The following is a 27179-nucleotide window of genomic DNA, read 5'->3' on the forward strand; positions in this document are numbered from 1 at the left end:
GAAGGAAAGAGTGAGAGCAGAGGGAGGGTGAAATATTTCAGATAGAGTTCTATGTGAGTTCTGTAGGGGAAAGGTGTGTTTGGAGAACAGACAGAGGGGAGCTTTGTGTACCTCTCTCAGACAGGTCAGCTCTCTCTCTCCCAAGCCTTCCTTCTTTCCCTCGTTCTTTCATTCTGGGTGCACAGAGCTCCTTTGCCGGCCGTATATGATGCTATCACTACTGTGCTGTGTTCTGCCGCTCTTTCTGAGTCAGGTAAGTGCCACCAATTCCATTCTCTCTTAACAGTCAAAGCTTGACTATAACCAATAGCAACATTGTCTGCCCATAACCCATAATGACTTGCCTAGCTGACCTTAAATAGACACTCATACTTTCATGTTAATGAAAGTTATAACTTGGCTTTGAGGTTCTATATTTTTTGGGATGTTAACTGTACATTGTTGGCATACATCTGTAATTGTAGTTGATTGCTTATTAACATTAACACGTAAAAAAAAAAAAACTATAAAATCTGACATTTTTTTAGTTTCACATCAAAGCTATGCTGGTGTTCTTGTCTTTTAGAAGAACTTTTTAGAAGTAGTCAAAGTGCTTACGACAGGTCAGGCTCAGAGTGATGTAATGCAAGTTTGCTGCTGTTTAAAACCTTGAGATGATGTGGCCTGAGAAATGGCATTTTAATATAGCATCTCTTTAAAGGGTTTACAAGATGTTCATGAGTTTGCATTGGCATGTAAGTTCCTATTGTTATTTCGGTTTCACAAAATGAACTCATTCTGTAAACCTTGACAGAAAGACTCCAGATTTTTTGTTTTGACCTCTGGTGACCCTGGAAGTACTTGTGTGAAAGAGAGTGGCCTGCAGTGAACCCTACGGTACAGAAAAGATATGGCTCTTATGATAAACACAACCAATCTAACTAACTACACCAAAACCTACAGAGCTAAAGGCTCTTATGGATTTAAAATGTCACGTTTATTCAAATATATGAAATCTGGGTGATGCTATATAATTTTAATTATTATATGAATTATATTATAAAATATAATGTAGCCTATTATAAAATAAAGGATCAATATAATTGATTTAAATGGAATCAAGCTTTGAGGAACAGACTGGAATAATTCATATGGTCACATATCTATTATATAAATGTTTTTATAATAGTATATAATATTTATTACATTTATGTAACAGCTCATATAATAGTAATACATTTTTTTAATTTTTGTTACCAAATAGATCATGTCTTTTAATATTCAAAATACTTTTAAACTATAACCATAATTACCACAAAATAGCAATAACAATATGTTAGTACACCTATTATGTTTCCACATACTATCTGGTTAATTAAATTACAGTACTTACAGTCTGTGGACATACTGTCATTTGCACTGATGACTGACTGTGTTTAAATTGAGACATTTTCTTATCTGGATTGTAATATTTAATACTGAATCACCCTTACACTCTGGCAAGGCTTTTAGGGGTAATTTACACAAGTGAAAGTAAAGAAAGATAAACTGAAGAAAGTAAACAGATATGCTCATGTGGTACTTAAAAGCAAGAAAATGAAAGACGGGGTGCATATATGGGCGATTTATTTACTGCCTGCAGAGTGTCAAAATTATAAATGCAGCTGGGTTGGTTGATGTTTTTCTTCCATAGGACGCTTTAACAGAAGCGCAGTCAGTAGAGGTGTGTGAAGGGGCCGCTTGTTGACATAAGGGTTGGATTTTTCCTTTGCCAAGCTTTGCATGTGGATTTGCTGCTAAACTCACTGAAAGAGCCAGAGAATTACAGTAACACAGTGCTTAAAGTGTCATGAAAGTTGGGAAGGAGGAGGGTGGGAATAGAGGAGGGGGTCTTTATCACACAATATTAACAACTACTATAAACAAATCTAATTAGTTGTAATTTTAGGGAGCAATTCTCACTATATGAATTATGTGCATCAAAAATGGATACCTCAAAAGATCTTAAATTTTGATATTGGCTCAACTGTGATTGTTGAACTGGAAAAAATAAATGGCTTAAACATACTTTATCAGTAGAAATTCTTTATCAAATGTAGAACCTACCCTGAAAGCAGTGACAAGGTCACATAACGGGCAGGGTGGCACTGGCCCAACCAGATGACTGGTCAACCCCATCAAAGCTGGCACAATGCTATATGTGGAGATAAAACGAAGCTGTGAAATTAACAGTTGTTGTGCATGTTGTGTTGAGAAGCATACAATATTTGATGTTCAATTCATAGTAATTGCTTACTTTAACACAGTAATGTGGAACTGCACCACTAGGAGCTCTAGTGAGAAATTGTGTTGAGTAGTGCGATGAAGAAGAATAAAGTTTGGGATGTGAGTGGTATACCCCATGGAGTGTGTTCTGTTTTAAGTGTGAAAACACCACAAATTGGCGACGAGGATGAGCGCTTCAGTGCCGAGCCCGCCCCCGTTTCTTTCTGTTAGCGGGGAGCCACCGATTCCATTTGACACGTGGCAGAAAATCTTCCAAAATTACATGATAGTCATCCAGGCAACCGGAGATGCATGGCCGGAGAGACGCAGACGAGCAGTCTTGCTGCACTGCTTGGGGACGGAAGGTCAGCGTCTGTTTTATACTCTGCCAGAACAAGGTACTACTTTTGATGAAGCAATGGCCGCACTTCAGAAACACTTTGTGCCTAAAGTTAACGTTGTCGCCTGCCGTCACACGTTCAGACAACGTGTGCAAAGAGCGGATGAAACTATTACGCAATACGTTGCCGCTTTAAGAGCGTTAGCAGCCCCATGTGCTTTCGGGGCAATGGAGAGTGAAATGCTCCGTGATCAGTTGATCGCGAATGCGTCATTGACTGCAGTAAAGGACAAATTACTGTTAGAGGACGACCTCACTCTAGAGAAATCTATTACAATTGCATGTCAAGTGGAAGCTGCAGTTAAAAATTCGTCATTGCTCTGTAATTCCACTGCTACTGCCATGAAGTCGGTACAAGCCATTAGTATGGATGCTAAGTATGGCAGAGGGGGAAATCGCGCACGTTCAACCAAGAAGTCACAATTTGCTCAGAGACGATCGGAGGATCGAAAACAAACAATGACCGTTCAGCAACGTCGACAATGCTTCAGATGTGGATCAGATAAACATCTGGCAAATGATAAAAACTGCCCTGCTGCTAAAGTGACATGCAGACACTGTGAAAAAAGAGGACACTTTGCTAGAGTATGTAAGACAGCAGTGAGTGAAGTAAGAGAGGTGGTAGTTCCAGACGTGACTGTACTCTGCGTGGATAACATAAACAAATCTGTTACATCCAATGATAAGATCACCTGTGAAGTGAATATTGAAGCACCAAGAGGTCATAAACATAAGTTACAACTGGTTGTAGATACGGGTGCATCAGTTTCCATACTTCCAGAAGATCTGTATAAGAAACACTTCTCACAATGCACCCTGAGTAAGCCAAAAATCAAACTTGTCACGTATGTAAAAGAGAACCTACCAGTTATTGGTTGCTTATCAGCATTAGTGGGTGTCCCAGAAAATGACAATGTAGTTGCAGCTAGTTTTTATGTAGTGACTGCAGGATCTCCCTTGTTAGGGTTAGATTTAATAAGACTGCTGAACTTGAACATTGTAAGCGGGAAAGTAAAGCACATAGACAATGAAGGTGGAATCTCAGCTGCACCTCTTCATATGACTCAGCATCCCACAAGTCCCGTGTACACAGTATCACCTGTATCTGCTACTCACCTTGGATGTGTAAAAGGATTCATCCACAAAGTGCAAGTTAATTCAACAGTCACACCAATACGTCAAAAATTGAGACGCTTACCTCTCAGCATCCGCAAGGAGGTGTCCACTGAGCTTAATCGTCTCCTTACAGCGGGTGTAATTGAACCAGTTGATGCTTCAGAATGGGTTAGTCCGTTGGTGGTGGTACGTAAGCGTGATGGACACATTAGACTTTGTGTGGACCTCCGTGAACCCAATAAGAGTGTGATTATGGATTGCTACCCATTACCTCACATGGATGACTTGTTTACAGAACTTGCAGGTGCTTCACATTACAGTCAAATTGATCTGAGCTCCGCTTACCACCAGCTACCTCTCCATCCTGACAGTCGTAATCTGACAGCGTTCATAACGCACGAAGGCCTTTTCCGTTTTACTCGGGTTCCGTTTGGACTAGCTTCAGCGCCGTCAGCCTTCCAAAAAATGATGCAAACGGTCCTAAAAGAGCTGGAAGGGGTAAGGAATTACTTAGACGACATTATAGTCTATGGTAATTCTCAGGAGGCCCATGATAAGCACCTCCAAGATGTTCGCCAAAGGCTAGACAAGGTTGGCCTGCAGATTAACTTTGAGAAAAGCTCTTTCAACCAAGCAAGCATTCCATTCCTTGGTCATGTCATTTCAAAAGAAGGACTACGTCCCAGCCCAGACCACCTAACTGCCATTTCAGAAGCACCTCGACCTACAGATATGGTAACGCTCCGTTCGTTCCTAGGACTCACGTCATGGTTCAACAAATTTCTCCCAAACTACGCTACTGTGGTCGAGCCACTGAGGCAGATGCTCAGAGCTGATGCAAAATCGCCACTACAGTGGAGTAAAAAGACTGTTGAAAGCTTTGAAATGCTTAAGAGAATGCTGCTGGAGAGCCCTGTTCTTTCTATTTATGATCCTTCTCTTTCCACATTCATTACTACAGACGCCTCAGATTACGGCCTGGGTGCTGTTCTGACACAGTTACATCCTGATGGTGTCGAACATGTGGTAGCTTTTGCATCCAGGACGCTATCAACGTCTGAGAGGAAATACTCTACTGTGGAGAAGGAGGCACTTGCATGTGTTTGGGCGGTAGAAAAGTGGAGAACGTATGTGTGGGGACATCGTTTCACTTTAAGAACTGATCATCAGGCCCTGACCACTCTTCTCTCCACAAAGGGCATGAATAGAGCAGGCATGAGGGTAGCTCGTTGGTCTGCTAGGCTCCTGTGCTTCCAGTATGATGTGCAGTACCGTCCTGGTAGTAAAAACTGTGTGGCGGATTGTCTGTCCCGTATGCCATTGAGCCACACAGACACCACTGTATCCATTGAACAGGATTTGATTTCTGAAATCGCAGAAATTCAGCCTTTTCTGACTGCGTTGCCGCTTGTGGACTTCAAAGCTGAATGCGAGGACTGTCCAGAACTGTCTCAGTTACGTCAGACAATTCAGACAGGTTGGCCTAAATTGCAAAAGTCTGTCTCCAGTGACTTACGTCCATACTTCCCGATCAGACATGAACTGGCTGTTGAATGTCCATTGATCTTCAGAGGGAATCGTTTGATTGTTCCTATGGCACTCCGGGAACGCCTCATCCATCTGGCGCATGAGGGACATCAGGGGCTGGTTCGAACCAAACAGCGTCTAAGAGAGCTGTATTGGTGGCCGCGAATGGACGATCTTGTCCACACGATCCTGTCCGCATGTGAGACCTGCCAGGCCAGTGATAAATCGGCCAAAACATTTACAGCTCCAATGCAACCAGTGGAGTTCCCAAAAGGCCCATTTCAACATGTTGCTATTGATATAGTAGGACCTTTTGAAAAGGGAGCTACTGATTGTAAGTTTGCAATAACACTGATTGACTATTTCAGTAAATGGCCGGAAGTTGGTTTTGCTTCATCAGTAACAACAGAGACTGTTCTGAGATTTCTGAACACTATCTTTGCTCGAGAAGGAAACCCCTGCACCATCACAACAGACAATGGGCCGCAGTTCACTTCGTCTGAATTTGCTGATTTTGTCAAAACACAGGGAATAAAGCACATAAAGACCAGTGTTTATCACCCTCAGGCTAATGGGGCCATCGAACGGTTCAACAGGGTGCTTAAAGAATGTCTTCAAGCAGCTGAAGTGGCTCGTAAGCCCTGGAAATCTGCAGTCCTGACCATGCTGAAGAGCTATCGAGCGACACCCCATGCCACAACGGGTGAGACTCCTTTTCTGCTCTTGAGAGGTCGTCCTATGAGAACAAAGTTGAATGTTCTTCTGCCTGAGGATAACCCTGATCAATTTGCTCAGGTCAGAGCTCGTGTGACACAAAGACAGGAAAAAAGTAAACAATACACCGATCGTAAAAGAGGATCTAAATTTCTTAAAATTGCGGTTGGAGATAAGGTGAGAGTAAGGAAGCCTTTTCATGTGAAAAAAGGAGAAGCCCAGTTCACTGATCCGTTGTCAGTTCAACAACAAACAGGCCCGAGTTCTTTCATCTTAAGTGATGGGAAAAGATGGAATTCAGCACGTCTTTCACTTTGTCCAGAAAGAGAGGAAAACTCTGCACAGGATGAAATACCTGAAAGAAGCTGTACAATGGAGAACACTGCTTTGAGTTCGGATAGGGGCTTAAGACAGAGACGCCCGCCTTTGTGGACTCAAGACTATGTGTTAGAGTAACGTGTCTGAAAGAGAAAGAAATAAGTCAGATCAAGAAGATATGTAAAGGGTGTAGGCGGACCGCTGCCCTATCTAAAAAAAAAAAATTTGAATGTACACTGAATCCTGAAATGTTTGATGAATGTTATTCTGTGTTATGTTATAAGGATAAAAGTATGCTAAAATCTCGTTATCCTCTGTTGAACTGCCTATTTGAAATAGACTGTTGTTTGAAGGCATAAGAGGTCATTTGAATATGATTATTTGAGATAAGTTGTTGTTTGAGTAAAGACTTGAATAAGGTAATGACCTAAAAAGAGTAGTAATTCTGTTTGAGTAACGGGGAAGATGTTGTGTTGAGAAGCATACAATATTTGATGTTCAATTCATAGTAATTGCTTACTTTAACACAGTAATGTGGAACTGCACCACTAGGAGCTCTAGTGAGAAATTGTGTTGAGTAGTGCGATGAAGAAGAATAAAGTTTGGGATGTGAGTGGTATACCGCATGGAGTGTGTTCTGTTTTAAGTGTGAAAACACCACAGTGCATATATAATTTTACAAGTGTATTTTTGCTAAATTTTTGTCACAGTACTCGTTTGGATCTAGAGAGCCTTGACTACTTTTATGCAGGATTTGGCACAGTTGCTGATTCCTGCAGATAATTTGTCCACATTGTTTGGATTTGTCTAATAATTTAGAGTGATAGGTTCTTCTACAATAATAACATATTCTTGAGAATCAGTAAATAGTGTCTGCAAGATTCAGGGTGTGGCATACAATACAACAAAAGCACTGTGATGGTGACACTCCAACCCCAAATATAACTTGGAGAGAAGCTCAGCTGTTTTAGTAGCACGCTATAGTTTCCAACAACTAGTGGTGCAGCGCAAAGATTGCTGCTGTTTTAACCTCCTGGGGTTGACACCGGTGGCGCTGGTCACATTTGTGTTATTTTACTGCAAGTGGATGTGAACAACCACACTGTCAGTTCTGGCTCGTTGTAGCGCTGGCAAGTCCAATTCATTTTAGTGAATCAATTTGGTAATTCAGTTCAGACTCTCTCTCTTTCATGTTTGAAAAATTTGATTCATTCTAGTGTATCGTTTCATCCTAAAAACTCTCTCTCTGTCTCTATATATATATATATCCTCTCTCATATGCAGCTTTGTAAAGCTAGATTTATTCTGGTGAATTGGTTTGTTTGGACAGTTCTTGTAAATGAAGAGATTCCAAAAAGATTCAAATTTCAAGTTCTCTTTTGTGTTTGTCAGCAGGCCTTTATCTAATCCTGTTATATAAATTAGCAAGTGTTTTATTTTTTATAATATATATTTAGTATAAATGTATTATACTGTATGTTTATAAATGTATAGTATAATATGTATTCAGTATATATTCATCTTTAAGTTTTATGTTGTCATCCTAATTTGGATTGTTCTTTCAAAAAGCCACATTGATCAAATAACTATGCTCTAAACACATTAATGGTGCATGGCAAGGAAATGAAAACCAAAGAATAAGAGCATGACATTAGTGATTCTTTCACAAATAACTACAAATGAGCTCACAGAGGTGATCATGAGAGTATCTCTCTCTCTCTCTGATATCTTTGATTCCAGGGTCTTATTTTCTTTTTGCATGTATTGCAGGGTGCTGATAGCAGGCAGAAGCAGCGGGAAGTGACAGGCCTCGTGGAGAGGAGGCAGTTCTGTAGCTGGCCGTGTAACTGTGGCGTCCGGCCGCTGTGTGCCCCTGGCGTCAGCTCCATCTTGGATGGCTGCGGCTGCTGCAAAACCTGTGCACGGCAGATTGGGGAATCATGCAACGAGAGGGATGTCTGTGACCCTCACAAAAGCATGTACTGTGACTTTTCCAAAGACCAGCCACGTTATGAAGTTGGCGTCTGTGCTTGTGAGTGAGCGTCTTATGAAAAACGCTGGGGTTGTTACAATCAACATCACAACTTCTTAAAAATTAGGACATTTAGTTTAGAAGCTAAATTGTTTTTAGAGAATACAGTCGTGTAATGAGAATCCTCGCACATGATATGATATGCAGGGAGAAAAAAAAACACTGTATACAGTGGGGGAAAAAATTATTTGCTGATTTTGTATGTTTGCTCACTGACAAAGAAATGATCAGTGTATAATTTTAATGGTAGGTTTATTTGAACAGTGAGAGACAGAATAACAACAACAAAAAAATCCAGAAAAATGCATTTCAAAAAAAGTTATAAATTGATTTGCATTTTAATGAATCAAATAAGTATTTGACCGCTTCGCAAAACATGACTTAGTACTTGGTGGCAAAACTCTTGTTGGCAATCACAGAGGTCAGACGTTTCTTGTAGTTGGCCACCAGGTTTGCACACCTCTCAGGAGGGATTTTGCCCCACTCCTCTTTGCAGATCCTCTCCAAGTCATTAAGGTTTTGAGGCTGACGTTTGGCAACTCAAACCTTCAGCTCCCTCCACAGATTTTCTATTGGATTAAGGTCTGGAGACTGTCTAGGCCACTCCAGGACCTTAATGTGCTTCTTCTTGAGCCACTCCTCTGTTGCCTTGGCCGTGTGTTTTGGGTCATTGTCGTGCTGGAAAACCCATCCACGGCCCTGACGGTATATGGCCCTGTCCATTGTCCCTTGCGGACTGCGGTGCAGTTGTCCTGTCCCCTTAGCAGAAAAATGCCCCCAAAGCATAATGTTTCCACCTCCATGTTTGACGGTGGGGATGGTGTTCTTGGGGTCATAGGCAGTATTCTTCCTCCTCCAAACACGGCGAGTTGAGTTGATGCCAAAGAGCTGGATTTTGGTCTCATCTGCCCACAACACCTTCACTCAGTTCTCCTCTGAATCATTGGCAAACTTCAGACAGGCCTGTACATGTGCTTTCTTGAGCAGGGGGATCTTGTGGGCACTGCAGGATCAGTCCTTCACGGTGTAGTGTGTTACCAATTGTTTTCTTGGTGACTATGGTCCCAGCTGCCTTGAGATCATTGACAAGATCCTCCCGTGTAGTTCTGGGCTGATTCCTCACTGTTCTCATGATCATTGAAATGAAAAAGTGAGATCTTGCATGGAGCCCCAGTCCGAGGGAGATTGACAGTTATTTTGTGTTTCTTCCATTTGCGAATAATCGCACCAACTGTTGTCACCTGGGCGATGGTCTTGTAGTCCATTCCAGCCTTGTGTAGGTCTACAATCTGGTCCCTGACATCCTTGTACAGCTCTTTGGTCTTGGCCATGGTGGAAAGTTTGGAATCTGATTGACTGATTGCTTCTGTGGACAGGTGTCTTTTATACAGGTAACAAACTGAGATTAGGAGCTGTCCCTTTAAGATAGTGCTCCTAATATCAGTTCCTTACCTATATAAAAGACATCTGGGAGAAGAAATCTTGCTGCTTGATAAGGGATCAAATACTTATTTCACTCATTAAAATGCAAATTTATAACGTTTTTGAAATGCGTTTTCTTTTTTTTGCTGTTGTTGTTATTCTGTCTCTCACTCTTAAACCTACCATTAAAAATTATAGACAGATAATTTCTTTGTCAGTGGGCAAACGTACAAAATCAGCAGGGGATCAAATTCCTTTTTTCCCCACTGTATGTAAATATTGTGACCACAAATTAAGAATCCATTCCCACAACGTTTATTTTGTGGCCACATTTGAATCAATTGTTCCATAGTTTTAGGTAAATTGTGGCCACATTGTAATAAATAACTGCCTCGTTTTAATGTAGTTTTAGGATTTTTTATTTTTTTAACCTCATGACCATAACTGGATCTCTTAAATTAAGTAAAAATTTTTGTACGTAATAGTCAATCCTGCATATTTTTGTAGATATGATGGGGATTGGTTGTGACCTGAATGGGGCTCACTATGATAACGGACAGGCCTTCCAACCCAGCCAACTCTACAAGTGCACTTGCATTGCTGGAGCCATCGGCTGCACTCCTGTCTTCATCCAAAAGCCGGCTGGAATGTTGAGTCCCGCTGCTCTCCGGGGCAGCTTGCCAGCAGGACTCAAGAGCAATCAAAGCCCAAAACACCAGCAGGACACCACCTACAGGACCATGTCAGGTGAATATCACCCAGTGTGAGGCATTTAAAAAAAACATAATACACTACATCATTTGAATATTCTGAGAAAATTATTCTCTCCATCAGGGTTTGATTAGATGGAAACATGTTAGCATGTGATTTTATTGGTTCATTTTATTTTTCATCTCCCACACAGATTTAGTTACATCAGCAGAAACAAAAATAATTTTATAGAGGAAGAGGGTTTTTACTAGGGATGTAACAATTCACTCAACTCAACTTAACCCAAAAACAATATGATTCATGAAACTGGTTTCACAATATGATTCTCACTTTTTTGTGTTTTGTTTTTTAAGAAAATTAGATTTAAGACAAATTCTGAATGAAAAAGTGTCATTTTATTATTTCCCAGACAAAATTCTGCACATTTCTTTGTGAAACTGAAATATCTCTTATGTTGAAATATAAGCGTGTCGACATTTTCCAGCAGAAAATGTACCTTGTAGAGAAAAAGCATTTAAAGCAAAAACAGAATGGTCTAAATTTAGCATTTGTGAGATTATGCTACATAAAACTACAAAAAAGCAGACACAAATTCACTCTCTACCAGTAGGTGCACCTATAGAAGAACAGTAATACAGTGTTTCGTTGATTACTGCTGTAAACAAAGCAGAGCTGGGCTGGTAAACACTATTACAATATGCATTATACGGAGGCAAGATGAGAAGAAAATACCATCAAAACTTATTTGAAGACTCTCAGTTCCTCTAGACATACATTCATATAAACCTCCACCCCAACTGTATCGCGATTTGTTCAACATCTCATCGAACTTGAATCGTCACATATTTTCATTGATTTTCAACTGGCTTCGGGTGCATCATTACATCCCTAGTTATAACATGTTAATGAAAGTTTATGAAAACAACAAGAGCGAGGATATTAAGAAAGCAACTACTGTAAGTACGATTTTGATTTCACGTTGACTTAAAAAGGAATGCTCCAGGTTTGATACAATTAAAGTTGAGTAGTATTTGTGGCATATTGTCTGTTATCATAGAAAAAATATGGAGTGTCTATTTACACTTTTTACGCAAATGCACATAGCCCACCTTGACGGCAAAGGCTATTTACTCTAATTCCGCCCACCATTGTCTGGTTGAGCCAGACAGAATTACAAAAGAAACATCTCGGTTACATATGTAACCTTGGTTCCCTGAATAGGGAACAATACATCGGCAGCTGACGCTATGAGAACACCCTGGTGTGATGACTGTCTGAAGCCCATATAGAAACAGACCAATTTAGTGTCTGCTGGCACTATCGCTGAGGCACCAAAGTTGTATCCATGCATTTCATAAAGGTGCAAAGTGCCATTCTAAGCCAAGGAAGTACTCAAAATTGAAATCCTTTGCCCCCAAAAGTGAACCTGAGAAACTTATTGTGTCTCTGAATGATCTGAATGTGGAAATAAGCATCCTTCAGATAATCTATCATGACAAACCAGTCCACCGGCTAAATCTTCGTCCAGATGTACTTCAGTGTCAGCATACTGTCAACATACAACGCTTCTGTAAAGAGTAGTTCAGTTGACCTAAGTCCGCCAACTCCGGTCTAGAAGGAGGCACTTTCTCTATGGCTCTTTTCTGCAAAAGGGAGAGGATCTCTTAAAACTAGGCATTCCCTCCTTCCGCAGGTCAGGATCGACCATAAGGATATCTGCTTGGTAGGCCTGCAGAACTGCCATGTTATGCAGCGCCACACCAGCCTGACTGGCAGCCAAATAAGATTTACCAATGAGCTCCAAAGTTGTTCTGCATGATTTGTGTGTGAAGCATCTGCACAGCACATGAGACAACTTCAAGCAGCTCAATACAAGCTGATAAATGCAGTGCCTCCTGACCACTAGAGAGTGGCTAAACCACTGCTGAACTCCTCAGAGTCCTGATGGCAGTGGTCATAAGAATGTTATCCAAAGACCACATCCCATGCTTCCGGACCGGGACATAACAACAACATCATTAGGAGCAAATTCAACCATTGAAATAGACTTAACATGCTCCAGTAAGAGAGAGCGAAAAGGACCCAAAGGGATTTAGCGCGAGTGATGGGGTAAAACCAGAACTAAGTATTTTTAAATACTTCTAAAGCACTCTTAAAAATCTCACAGTTCATGCAACTAGCAGAGCCATTAAGTGCAGCATGAGCTTGATGAATGGCCAAACACATGACACACTTACCGTGCAAGTCCTCACTCATAAAATGAAGACAGCATGGAACACACTCCTGAAATAACATTGTGTTCCCCACAAGGAGTATTATGCACTCAAAGAGGTTGCAGAACATGAAATCCTATCCTGATGCAAAAAGACAACTCATAACCACGGGCTAAGACGAATCGCTTCCTAAAGAGGAGAAATCCGAGGAATGATGCCACTCCCTTTTGAGGTGCTGGTGCAGCTCATATTGTTACTCATGCTCAAAACCAGGGTTCCTATCCTGGACCTTGGAGGACACCTTTAATGATCAGCAGGCTCAATTTGGTTAGTGTTAGGGCTAGGTATAGGGGTGCCGTTGCAGCCATGGAGTAAAGTGATATGCCTTTAGATCTGTCACTACTGTCATTATTAATTTAAAACCGTGCATGACAGTAGATTCTGTGCAAAATAGAGCAGTAGGCTGTAATGTGTAAACCTTGTGCCCATGCCTCTAAAATTTACTGCCTGGTCCAAATTTATTTCATTGTAAATGCTTCGCTGTAAGCATTTATTTTTTTTTTACTGAAATTGAAATTATTTATGGTAATTAAACTGACAGCATGTCACAAATGTTGTTAATAGAGCATTACTTGTATTGAATTTGGAACAAGCATTCCTTTATAAGCAGTTGAAGTTACTAAGATGATGAGAATGGGATATGATACAGTAGAGATGTACTTTTAACCAACAGAGCAGTTCATGTTGCTGTCCTTGAACCATAAGAAAATGTGGGAACACTAATACACTAGTTTGTATACACTAGTATAAGGATCATTTCTCACTAATAACTAGTTGCTTATTAGCATCCATATTACTAGCATATTGACTGTTTATTAGTACTTACAGTAAAAAGCACATATTATTGCCTTATCCTGCATGACCATATTTTACAACTACCTAACTATTAATAAGCAGCAAATTAAGTTTGAGGCAAAATTTGTGAGAATGTGTCCCAAACTAAAGTGTGAGTGAAAAATTTTACATTATGCAGTCATGGGTTCACTCTAGAATTTCTTAGGGACTTTTAGAACAGCAGTTAAAAGTCTGAAGAGACTTTCATGAAATAAATTACATGCACTTATGCCTCAAATGTAAGTTACCATAAGGAGACACATTTTTGTTCACTTACTGTAAGTAAAAGTCATTCGCCAAGCACATAAACTTGTGGTTTACATAAAGTGTAGTAGTGTTGGCACGGTTTTCAAACATCCATACTAAAAATAAACTACTTCCAATTTGCTAGATATCTTTGAAAAGCAACATGTAGAGTGACATTAACCTTGTACTAACATTATTCATAACTAGAAAACAGCCAAATATTAGAAACTCCAGAGAGAACCCACGGTGAATATGCCTTCTGGATTGTTCTATGAATTGACGTCATAACTAAACCGCTCCTAAGTAGCTGTGACAGATCAATAACTATACAGTATTCACAGACTCATTGTTCCTGTCAGAATGTGAAGCCTGGGGTGAGGGCAGATGTTTGAATGTGTGCTGTGGGATGACGTCGTGCTTTGTGACTGTAACACTGAAAGCTTACAGGGATCCTCCCTTAGCCTGGAAGAAGAACTGTTTAGTCCAGACCACACCCTGGTCACCCTGTTCACGCACCTGCGGCATCGGCATCTCTGTACGAGTCAACAACGACAACAGCAAGTGTGAGATGAGAAAAGAACGCCGACTCTGTCTGCTTCGACCATGTGATAAAAAGGCTCTAAAGGGACTTAAGGTAAGAGATCCGTCCTGCTGGAACTTCACATGCTGGGCAAGGTTAAACTAGAAATTCTGTCTTCATCTATACACCCTTCATGCCATTCCAAACTTGTATTCAATCGCCAAAAAGGACAAAAGGGTAGCCTATATGTAATCCATACACCTCCATTGATTTAATCCAAATCTTCAAAGGACAAAATGATCATACTGTATGCATAATGAACAGATCAAAAATTCAAGTAAATCTAATAATTTTGTTCAGCAATCATTATCCAAAATCACTGGTGACACATTAATATCATCAAACTTTATTCACTGTATAAAAAATTCTGAAAAAAAAAAACGTTAACAGTTGACTGAACTACATTATATATTAATATATACAGTGGAGATCAAAATTAGAGAACAACCTATGTCCTTTCAAGGTAAATTTCAAGGTCACTGCTTAGACCCATTTAAAGTCATCCTAACAGGAGTAGAAGGGCAGTTTTCATGCATATTTTCATGCAGTTTTCATCAGCATATTTCATAAATTAATTGTATTCCGAGGCACAGTATAAAAACTTGAATGAATTTGAAAAAGAACTCTGATCAAAATGAGAGAACACTTACATAGACCTCCAAGTTATTGGTGATAATCTGGCACTGTCACAATTCGCTGGAGCAAGGGAACGAGGAATACTTCAAACGACAGTCTTTATTAAACCAATCGCTGGAACACAGGGAACGAAGGAGACACGGAGCACACAAAATGACATAAGACCAAACGCTAGAGACAGGGAAACACAGGGCTTAAGTAAGAGAACTAAACTAGATAATTAACGAAACACAGCTGAAGACTAATGAACTAATGAGCCCTCCCTGGACTGAAATGGGGATCAGGAGACCTCCCTGGGCTGAACTGGAGATCAGGGGCCCTCACTGGGCTGAACTCGGGAACAGGAATCCTCACTGGGCTGAACTCTGGAACTGGAGCCCTCACTGGGCTAAACTCAGGAACTAGAGCCCTCCGTGGGCTGGACTCGGGAACTGGGTTGCGCTTACGTGGAGCAGGCACTGGAAGGCTCTCTCGATGAGCAGGCACTGGAGCGAGTTCTGGGGCTGGAGCCGACACTGGAGCGAGCTCTGGGGCTGGAGTGAGCTGAGAACGGTGGGCTTGAGGGAGCGGCGGCCTGCAAACTTGACTTTGGAACAGCCAGCAGACTTGACTGAGGATCGACCGGCAGACTTGACTGGGGGATGGACGGTGGGCTCAATGGCGGCCTGGTTCTGGCTCAGACACTCCCCAGACACCGGAAGACCCCTTCCCTCCAACTTAGTCCAGTGGTGTCTGGGAGGTCCACGGGGCAATGACAGTTGGCCCCGAGCCAGAACAGAGAATTGATGGTGGTGTCATCCCACGCCATTGCCGCGGAAAGCCCACAGAATTCCCAGGCATACTCGAAGAAGGGGAGATCTCGGCAGGCTAGGGTGGAGAAGCATGCAGCGGGATCCATCCCGCAGGGAGAAAACAGGAGAACAAAAGAAAACACTTTCAAAAACCGAAAACAAAATGGGGAGAAAAGGCACTGCTCACTTTCTGTTTCGGTCTGGTCTTCTGTCACAATTCGCTGGAGCAAGGGAATGAGTAGATGAGGAATACTTCAAATGACAGTCTTTATTAAACGAATAGCTGGACCATTTACATTTAGTCATTTGGCAGACGCTTTTCTCCAAAGCTCCTTATAATTGGGGAATACAAAAAAGCGATTCATCTTGAAGAGGCAATCAGACAGAGGAAGTGCTCGTAACACCAAGTCTCAGTCATTGTTCAAATAAGTACAAGCTAGTAAGGGAGGGAGAGAAAGATAGAGGGAAAGAGTTTTTTTTTTTTCAGTTTTCAGTTGTTGCTTGAAGATTGACAGGGATCCGGCATTCCGGATAGGGGTGGAAAGATTATTCCACCAGCCAGGAATGGTGAACGAGAATGTTCTGGAGAGTGATGTTGAGCCTCTCTGTGATGGTACCACAAGGCGTCGCTCACTAGCAGATCTCAGACTTCTGGAGGGGATGTAGGTTCGTAAAAGTGAGTGGAAGTAGGAGGGTGCTGAGCCTGTGGTAGAACATAGGGAACGAAGGAGACACGGAGCACACACAAAGACCAGACGCTAGAGACAGGGAAACACAGGGGTTAAGTAAGAGAACTAAACTAGATAATTAATGAAACACAGCTGAAGATTAATGAACTAATTATCACACTAAACGAGGACAGGAACAGGAAAACCCAAATAAGGACATATAGTTAGAAACTAGGGCAAGAAAGGCACATGGGGAGCAAAACAAAATACAAGACATGACACAAGTCTGACAGGCACCTGGTGCTAATTTCCTTAATTATACAGTATGACAAACCCTATTTAACTGGCAGCATTCCTCCAATTTTCACTGAGATTACAAGATGGCGGGCTGCTCTAAAGTGACTAAACCCTGCAACAGGAGGTTGGCCAAAAGGAACGACCCTTTTAGCCATTGCAAGAGGAGTCATTTCAAGTCTGTGATTTATCGAACATTGCAGATTTACAGTGACACTAATTCATTTAAGTCCCCCAGAAAGGCTGATCATCCACTTAAGACAAATGCACAAGATGACAGGATAATGCAGAGACTTTCACTGGGGAATTGGTTCAACACTGCAGCTGGAATTGCTTGCCAGTTCCTCGATGAACGGGTAAGGATCAGTCTCGACATGTTTAAGAGAAGTCGGACTGAAAGCACACTCTGCAGTGACCAAGCTTCTCATCAGCAGAAAGAATCAAAAGGCTAAGCTCACCTTTGCTGAGGAGCATATTGTTTGGAGAGAGGAGAACTGGTCCAAAGTTCACTTTAGTGATGAGAGCAAGTTTAATTTATTTGGGTCAGATGGGAAACCTTATGTTCAGTGTCAAACTGGGGAAAAACTGAAGTGTGTAAAGGAGTCAGTGAAAGGTGGTGGAGGAAGTAGAGCTGTAATCGGGCCTTAAAAGTTAGGCCCGACAGAATTCACTGTATATGGCTTCAGCGCAGTCCTGCGCTTACTGATGGTGTGTCCAGCAGCACTGAACACCCTTTCACTGCTGCTGCTACTGGCCGGGATGCATAGTACTGATCTGGCTAATTTAGCAAGTTTTGGGTAGGATGGTTTGTTGATCTTCCACCAGCCAAGAACATCCATTTCATTTTCCATGACAGCCGTTTCAATGTAGCGAGTGACCTCATCATCTTCCCAGTCAGCTTGCTGTACATTTTTCCCACTCCGCAAAATTCGCTCTTTTTGCCGGAGGAGTGGGTTCGACTCCGGAGAGCTCTGGGTCTCGAATCTCCACATCTAGTGCACCTGCAGCCATGGCTTGCAGAAGAGTGCGGGCATGAGCATGTATGGCATTCCTGTCTGAGTGTGACAACATTCAAAGCTGGTTCAATTTTTGCCAGAGGAATGTTGCGAACTTGTGGAGGTCCTCTATTATCACTTTACGCGCGAGCCAGTCTTCGTGCCGTTTACGCACGACAGCTTGCTGAGGGGAGTCCGCATTGGGCTGACAATGGCGTTTCAGTTTCTCACACCAGAGACACACGATTAAGTGTTGGATACTTGCCTCCCTCAAGTTCCCGCTGTGCTTCATCGAACGGCTTCAGAAAGTTTATCAAAAAGCCCAGTATGTCCAGTGCTATTTTTTCAATGCGCATGCTCTCCCCTCATGCCTCCAGCTTTTCATGGAGCTCATGATAAATGGCCTGTATAGAAGTCAGTGTGAGGTACTCCGTGCTGAACCGAGTGTCTCCCATTTGCAGCAATGTTGTTGACAGTTGCGCAGCCAACCCCGACTGTTTAACGTATATGACTAATGATTTCAGAAATGGTATCTCCTATGTCCGGAGCACCGTCAGCTTTGGATAACTCAGCAATGTCGAGTCCATGGCACAGTACCGTATTAATGACATGGTCAATGCAGTCCAATCTCTGGGAGAGCTAATTTAATGTTTGCCCCCTCATCGGTCACCTATACAATTTTGCTGAGAGAGGAAGCGTCAAGGCCAAACTTTGTCATCAGTAGTTTCAATATCTCCCATCTGATATTTTCTCCCGTCTTTGCCTCTTCCAAAGGGAACATTGTAGTTGTCAGGGTTTTATTCCCCAGTTCCATATCCTCACTTATGAAATGGCATGTGATTGTCAAATAACTAATTTTCCGATAATCCTCTGTCCACATGTCTGTGGTCATTGCGACTGTGCCATCCTTCAACAAAGTCTTAAGTTTCTGTACTAAAGCTTCTCTCTTTTCTTCTTCCATGTCAGTGCACCTCTTCGCAATTGTCACATGGCGGGGAATAACAGAGTTTACGGGAACCCTCTCATACATAGCCCCGACATTAATTAGTTCTTCAGCCAGCTCTTTAAACGCATCGCCATTTACGTACATATATTAAAAGGCCTAATGTCTTTACAGCAAAAGCTGACACACTTCTTCATCATCGTTTGTTTCAACTTTGCAGGGATGGGTTTTGATGCTGTAACAAATTATTTGATTGTAGGTTGATCCTGGGCACTGGCAGGTGTTGAACAGCTTCGATCAACATGCCTTATCAGCGACAAATTCCCTGTTGTTTTGCTGTCGTACTTTAACAGAATGCCACATTTTTTTGCATTTCACATAACCCACTGGCTCATTATTCTCATTATGCACATGGTCAAAACTTTTCCACACCTCAGACTTTGCTTTAGTTGCTGGTCCAACCAAAACTTAATCGCCAGAGGCAAGCCTCCGTTTCACCTCCTCAGCATCCATTTTCGCATCTTTCTCGAGCTAATCGAAACGCATCACATGACCGCTCATTTACCGCGCAAGCCCGAGCCCATGTAAAATGATATGAATTAAGCCCAAATCCGTCGGGTTCAGGCAAATATCTTCAGCTCTAGGAGGAAGTGGCATGGTTTGAGGGATGTTTTGTGCAGCAGGAGTTGGGCCTCTTATACAGCTACATGGAAGGTGAATGCAAATGTTTAGCAGAACTTCCTTCAGCAACATACAGTACCTTCCCTGTAAGCATCTCCCAATCAGCCTGCAATTTTCATGCAAGACAATGCCCCCTTCACACTGCAAAATAGGCAAAGCAGCTCCTTAAAGCAAGTCCTAGTCATCCTAGTCCTGATCTAATACCAAATGAAAATCTCTGGAAAATCCTTGGCAACAAAGTTATGGCTAAGAAACCCATTACAGTTATCGAACTACGGAAGAGAGTGGAAGAAGAGTGGACCAAGATCACACCAGCGCAGTGTGAGAAACTTGTGAAGTTCTGCAGCCGCAGATGTACTGAAGTCATTCAAAGCAAGGGCCTAATTTCTGATAGAAGTAACCCTCCAAAACTTCAGTTGTTACCTTATTTTGTGCTAAAGTGGTTACTGTTCTCTAATCTATAATCTAATCATGTTCTCTTTGATCACAGAGTTTTCTACAAAAGTTTTTTTTTTATTTGTTTTTTAAATGCCTTGGTTATTTTGTCAAACATGTTAGCAGAACAGTGGTATACCTATAAAGCTAATATTCCTTTAAGTTTTGAGCAATGAAGATTAACAATATTTCAGAAAAAAAATCAAGTATTTATAGACTTCTCTAATTTTGGTCTCTAATCTAAATATTAAATAAAGTAATTTTTGGCCATTTAGTTTGAGCAATTTAAAATATTAAACAGCAAGAACTTATAATGTCAAGTTTGGTGGGGAGGGTCCAACCAACCAATGAGTTTGGTCACTCATAACACACTTTAATCATTTTTGTTTTGGGGTAAAATGTGGTGACTTATAATGACAAATATTTGTTAATCAGAAAAAAATTATTTTTAAAATCTATATAGTTTTTCTATAACATATTGTTGTAAAAGTTACCATTAGAGCGACAAACTATAAAAATTCTACATCACTATTATGTAATATCAATTCTCATATTAACTTAAAATGTTAATTGAATGTGGATCTACAAGAAACGTTTCATTAAACTTACTGTATTGTTTTTAATGAAAGCACAGACAAAAATGTAATTAAGTTAACAATTTTTCCATATGTAGCACAAACACAAAAAAGTCCTGAAGCTGGTTGCCTCAGGTTTTTGAGTTTTCTGTAGGTTTTCTTTTTTCTTAACAGTGTTGGTTCTTGTGGCAATTGACCTAATGTCGTGACACAAGAACCAGTAAGGTTTGATGCTATTAACATATCGCAACATTGGATCCGAGCTCTGTATATGCAAGTTGATTGACGATTTGATTTGAGAGCCAATAAAGTTCTGTCTGTTCATCAACTGATTGTCTAAGACAAATGAGAAAATCATGAACTGATAATATACACTGATGTCAAGGTTTCTGGAAATAAGTTTGCTCAAGTAATATTTACGGTTCCCACATTCAAGTTACGCATCAGATGGAAAAATTTGAGTTTTTAACAATATGAGGGTGAGTAAATGATTACAGAATTTTTATTTTTGGATTATTTAGATACTATACAGTATATATTGTGTTGTAAATGTAGACAATGAATTAGTGTTGTAATGAAGTATTTGGACATTTCCTGGTATTTAGTTTATGTGGTGAGCTACACTTGTTTACACTTCATTACCGTTTTCACATGTGTGAACATCTACAAAAAATAGCTTTGACACCAGCTGAAAGTCAATGAAAATCTGGCTTTGAAAAATTATGTCAGTTCGAACCAGTGGAGATGAAGATCAGTTTGACCAAAAAATTGCTGACATTTCAATTAATAAACAAATCAAATGTTTTGATTAATAAGATTAATTGTGCAGATTTACTCCATTTGAGTTCTGAGAACTCTAGCATCAATTGTGGTGCTACTTACTGTGATATATTATGTAGAAGGACGTTCTGAGAGTTGCTTTATTATAAAAATACTTTTGGTGCAATGGTATATATATACCATTGTATTATAAAGTTGAATCTGCATACTTAAACTGGCTGTTTCTAATTGTGTTCGTACTTGAATATCAAAAGTACAAGCTCTCAGGGCAATACAATCTCATCAGCTTTATCTGAAGGTGGATTTGCCAAAAAGTGAAATCTGATGCTGTGGTACAGTGAGTGAGGGAAAAAGAAAGTCTGACTTCCCTGCAAAGAAAGCGAGAGAGAAAGGTGTCAATACTGATGTAAGATGAGTCACAGTACTTTATTACAGCATTCCTAAGGAGCTTACAGGAAAATTACTTACCTTAGGATCTTGTAGTGAGACTTCATTGAAACAATTAGTCAAGAACAGGCATGTGTGGGCCTGACACTAAACACAAAAGCCTCAACTGAAAAGAAAACCGTCATATCCTGATGTTAATAAGCACTTTACACAAACAGGATAAACCGTTCAGCCATATTACTGAAATCATTGTAAGAAAAACTGAAAAAGATATATAATTGGAATATTGCATAAAACATTTGTGAATAAAGCACCATTTCCATCCAGTGAGACGAAGAGAACAAAATCATCACTTCCTGATAAACTGGTGCCAAATATCATGAAAATCAAGAAAGGGCAAGAAAAGGGTAATTTGTTGCAGTAGGAGAAGCCTCTGTGGGTCTTTTTCATATATAATGACTAAAATAGCATTTCAGATGCTCTGCATTGAGATCGGTCCGCTTGTTAGTCCAGTTACGCCATCCAATTGCGCAGTCACGTGACTTTTTTGATGCATTGAGGAATTTATTCAGTAAATGTGTTTCCATCAGTTTATGCACCAAATGAAGGTTTGCACCTCTTTTGTGTGCCAAATTTGTGCAGTGTGAAAATGCAGTATAAGAATGTTAGGTTAAATACAGATAAACAGATACCCTGCAAAGAAGCCTTCGGTGACTTCAAACTTTATTATTTTCAATAAAACAGTGCTAAGGCTTCCTGGAGGCTAAGTGAGGGCTGCCCATGCAGGGCCAGTGCTAAGAGGCCAACGTTTTGCTAATGATCAAATTCTCAGGGGCCCTGAACTGGCAGCCCTAAGTTGGCCAGTAAAGGGCCAGTGTTTGAAGTCACTGTTATGGAGGTAAGCGCTTGCTTTAGTTGGGTTCCAGACCCTTGACTTTTTAACTTAAGTTTTTCTCTGGCTGCTCTAACTGTGTGTTTCTGAAACACATTTATTATAGCAAAATTTATGAGAAGACAAGCTAATCAGATGGTAAGGGTTACTTATTGATGATTCAGTCATCATGTAGTGTTCACTGATCTTATCCAGAGGCTGATCTCCGAGAACATTATTTAGGCTTAATTTCACTTTATAGTAGCTCTAGAATTCTACTGCATGAATTTTTATCCTGCATTAATATTTTGAATGTTTTTAAGTCATTATACAGAGATTATTTAGACAGGATCATGTAGACTCATTCAAGCATATGAACCTCAACAATTGTGACAATCAATGAAAAGCTTGTTTTGTGATGTTCAGAGTTGATCTGAATATTTTGTTGACTGTCACCATTGTTGAGGTGCATACGCTGAATATTGATATCTGTGTGAGTCTACATGATCCCATCCAAATAATTTCTGCATAACGACTTAAAAACATTCAAAATATTAATGCAGGCCAAAACTTCATGCAGTTGTGTTCTAGGGCTACTATAAAGTGAAAGTCCTCAGAGATCAGGCTCTGGATGAGATCAGAGAATCAGGCCACTATGTGATGACTGATTCATCAGATCAAATTTTGCTATAATAAATGTGTTTCAGAAACACACAGTCACAGCAGCCAGAGAAAAACTTATAAAAAAAAGTCAAGGGTCAGGAACCCAACTAAAGCAAGCGTTACCTCCATAACAGTGACTTTAAACTTTATTATTTTCAATAAAACATTGCTAAGGCTTCCTGGAGGCTAAGTGAGGGCTGCCCGTGCAGGGCCAGTGCTAAGGGGCCAACGTTTTGCCAATGAGCAAATTCTCAGGGGCCCTGCACTGGCAGCCCGTAAAGGGCCAGTGCAGGCTTGTTTGCAGGGTAACCTATCACATGAGTCATTCATGTGCTTTGGACAGTCACAAAAACACTGCATGTTGTATTAAATTGACACCACAAATAAGAACTTTTAAACCAGTGTTTAGGAACGCACAGTGTGAAGCATCAGCTTATGAATACCGAATACCCAGTAATAACTGTCAACCCTGGGTAAATTATGAGTAGTGTCAAACAAAATATCCTAGGATCCTGCAGGGTTCAGACTTACCCAGGCTTAAATATTTCATATGTTAAAAAAGCCAAAACGTATGCAGGTATATTAGAATTAAATTAATGAAGCTGGAACCTTTCCAAAGTTCTATTTTTGAACCCTTAATCAACCAAGAAAGGGATTGAGTTTTTAATTTTTTTTCTTCATTCATGCTTAGATGCCAAGAGGTAAAACCTGCAAACCGAAATTCCAGGCCAGTAAAGCAGAGAAGCTCTCGCTGTCTGGTTGTACCAGCGTTAAGAAGCATCGCCCGACATACTGCGGCATCTGCACAGACAAGCGCTGCTGCTTTCCTAATAAGTCCAAAATGGTGAACATAGAGTTCCACTGCAAAGGGGGATCTAACGTACGCTGGAAGATGCAGTGGATCACTTCCTGTGTGTGTCAGAGGAAGTGCTATGATGCTAATGACATGTTTTCAGAGCTGCACTTAATATAAAACAGACAAAGAGGAAGTACACAATGCTTAATGTACTGTAAGCTATAGTATATGGCCAGAAATACTCTATGCAAGTATACAGGTGCATCTCAATAAATTAGAATGTCATGAAAAAAAAATCTTCTTGTAAGTTATTTCAAAAAGTGAAACTTTCATATATTTTAGATTCATTGCATGTAAAGTAAAAATTTCAAAAGTTTTTTTTATGATTAGAGCTTACAGCTCATGAAAGTCAAAACTCCAATATCTCAAAATATTATAATATTTACATTTGAGCTTCATTAAATGACCATCCCTACAGTATAACTGTCGGGTATCCCTTTTTCTTTGAAACCACAATAATGGGGAAGACTGCTGACTTGGCAATGATCCAGAAGACGAACATTGACACCCTCTACAAAGACAGTAAGTCACAGAGGGTCATTACTGAAAGGGGTGGCTGTTCACAGAGTTCTGTATCAAAGCATATTAAATGCAAAGTTGACTGAAAGGAAGAATTTGGGTAGGAAAAGGTGCACAAGCAACAGGGATGACTGCAAGCTTGAGAATACTGTCAAGCAAAGCTGATTCAAACACTTGTGAGAGCTTCACAAGGAGTGGACTGAAGCTGGAGTCAGTGCATCAAGAGTCATCACGCTCAGACGTCTTCAGGAAAAGGGCTACCAAGCCACTTCTGAACCAGAGACAACGTCAGTAGCATCTTACCTGGGCTGTGGAGAAAAAGAACTGGACTGTTGCTCAGTGGTCCAAAGTCCTCTTTTCAGATGAAAGTAAATTTTGCATTTCATTTGTAAATCAAGGTCCCAGAGTCTGGAGGAAGAGTGGAGAGGCACAGAATCCATGTTGCTTGAAGTCCAGTGTGAAGTTTCCACAGTCAGTGATGATTTGGGCTGCCATGTCATCTGCTGGTGTTGGTCCACTGTGTTTTCTGAAGTCCACAGTCAACGCAGCCATCTACCAGGAGATTTTAGAGCACTTCATGCTTCCTTCTGCTGACAAGCTTTATGAAGATGCTGATTTCATTTTCCAGCAGGACTTGGCACCTGCCCACACTGCCAAAGGTACCAAAAGCTGGTTCAATGACCATGGTGTTACTGTGCTTGATTGGCCAGCAAACTCGCCTGACCTGAACCCCATAGAGAATCTATGGGGTATTGTCAAGTGGAAGATGAGAGAGACCAGACCAAACAATGCAGATGGCCTGAAGCAACCTATCAAAGCAACCTGGGCTTCCATACCACCTCAGCAGTGCCACAAACTGATCACCTCCATGCCACGCTGAATTGAAGCAGTAATTAAAGCAAAAGGAGCCCCTACCAAGTATTGAGTACATATACAGTAAATGAACATACTTTCCAGAAGGCCAACAATTCACTAAAAATGTTTTTTTATTGGTCTTATGAAGTATTCTAATTTGTTGAATTGGTGGGGTTTTGCTAAATGTTAAACAAATTTTGTTAAACAATTTAAACAACCAAAGACTTAAACTACTTCAGTCTGTGTGCACTGAATTTATTTAATACACGAGTTTCACAATTTGAGTTGAATTACTGAAATAAATTAACTTTTCCACGACATTCTAATTTATTGAGATGTACCTGTATGAACAAAGAGGTGAGCGTGATTTCACCAAGTACAACATGTTCCTGGATCAACATCCTATTTGCTCCTGGAACAACATTCTAATCAACCAATCAGAATCCAGAGATAACTTTTCAGGAAACATCTGTTTTAGGCTTACGGTGAGGGTTAGGTGCTTCTACACCCTTGTTAATCAGCTATCATTTCCCACTGATTTTAGGAATAAATTATGGGTAGGGTTAGGTTTTAGGGGTAGGGATTGGGTTAAGTCTATATTTTTGGACAATAATGTTGATCCAGGATCAACAAAAGATGTTGATGCAGGAACATGTCTTACTTGGCAAAATCATGGCCGACCATTGGGCTAATAAACCTCAGAACTTGAATGAGACAGTTACATTCAACTATTCCTTTAATCCGAAGTCGTTGTTATTCAGGTAGCTTTATGCTTTTATAAAATCTAATGGCAAAGTTCAAACTGTTGTTTTACAATGAGTAGTTGATTTCAAAAGGGGCAAAAGTTGAGTCCCGAATGACACATTATTTACTGTGCACTTATACAATATGTATTCAACTGTGTAGCCAATGAATTTTATTTTAGTGTATGAAGGTTATTTTGTCATTCATAATCAGAGTCTGTAGCCCCTCCTCTTCTATGTAATTAATGCTGCGACAGTTGAATGCATGAAGCGTCCAACATTACACATTTTATTTTCTCGGTCAACTGCATCATGCAAGTATTTAAAGTACACAATTTTCTTTCTTTCTTATTTATTTTTTTCTCTTCTAATTTTCAGTGTTCACTAGTTTTACTACCATATTATTATGTGAATTGGGACGCACCTAAAGCATCCCTTGGGTCAATCACACATTTGAGTAGAGTATGATTCGGGCCTAAACGCACAACTGTATAAACACATGTGTTTTACTCTGTTGTTTGGAATACAGCAAGTAAAGAGAACGGGGAGATATTTTTGCAAACACTTAAAGGTGCACTAAGCAATATTTGAAAAATGCTTTTGACCACAGTGTTGGACCAAGTCCCAAAACACACTTGCAGCCAATCAGCAGTCTAGTCTAGAAACATTGGCAGATTGAATATACATAAAGAGAGATGACAGATAAAAAAAGGAGGGGGGGGGGGGGGTATCGGAGGAACAAAGCATTAAGAATAAGTGTTATGATCAGGCAAGAGGTAGGACCCGTGTGGAGAGAACTCAAGAAACGGGAAGGCCTGGAATCAGATGCCGAGGTTGCTTTGTTTCTTCTTGATAGGTGAGTAATATTGATTTTGCTTTGTTTCACATAACTTCATACCCTTAGCTGGCAGGCACCGCAGATTCCACCATCTTCATTCCCAGGGTTGTGTATGTATGTGTGGGGCGGAGATATCAAAATAGGGGCGATATTCTATGTGAAGTGACATTCAGCCAAGTATGGTGACCCATACTCGGAATTCGTGCTCTGCATTTAACCCATCCAACATGCA

The 27179-nt window shown here is 40.6% G+C and overlaps 1 protein-coding gene across 1 annotated transcript; it reads left to right on the forward strand.

Moving 5' to 3' along the window:
* LOC306843384 (cellular communication network factor 6-like) lies at nucleotides 1-26293 on the forward strand. Its single transcript, XM_079374848.1, has 5 exons — nucleotides 1-253; nucleotides 8090-8351; nucleotides 10281-10520; nucleotides 14278-14471; nucleotides 23828-26293. Exons 1-5 carry the CDS (start codon nucleotides 206-208, stop codon nucleotides 24107-24109), a joined length of 1026 nt encoding a protein of 341 aa, XP_079230974.1. The 5' UTR covers nucleotides 1-205; the 3' UTR covers nucleotides 24110-26293.
* The last annotated feature ends 886 nt before the right edge of the window (nucleotides 26294-27179 follow it).

This window comes from Barbus barbus (assembly GCF_936440315.1).
Source record: "Barbus barbus genome assembly, chromosome: 24".
Lineage (NCBI taxonomy): Eukaryota > Metazoa > Chordata > Actinopteri > Cypriniformes > Cyprinidae > Barbus > Barbus barbus.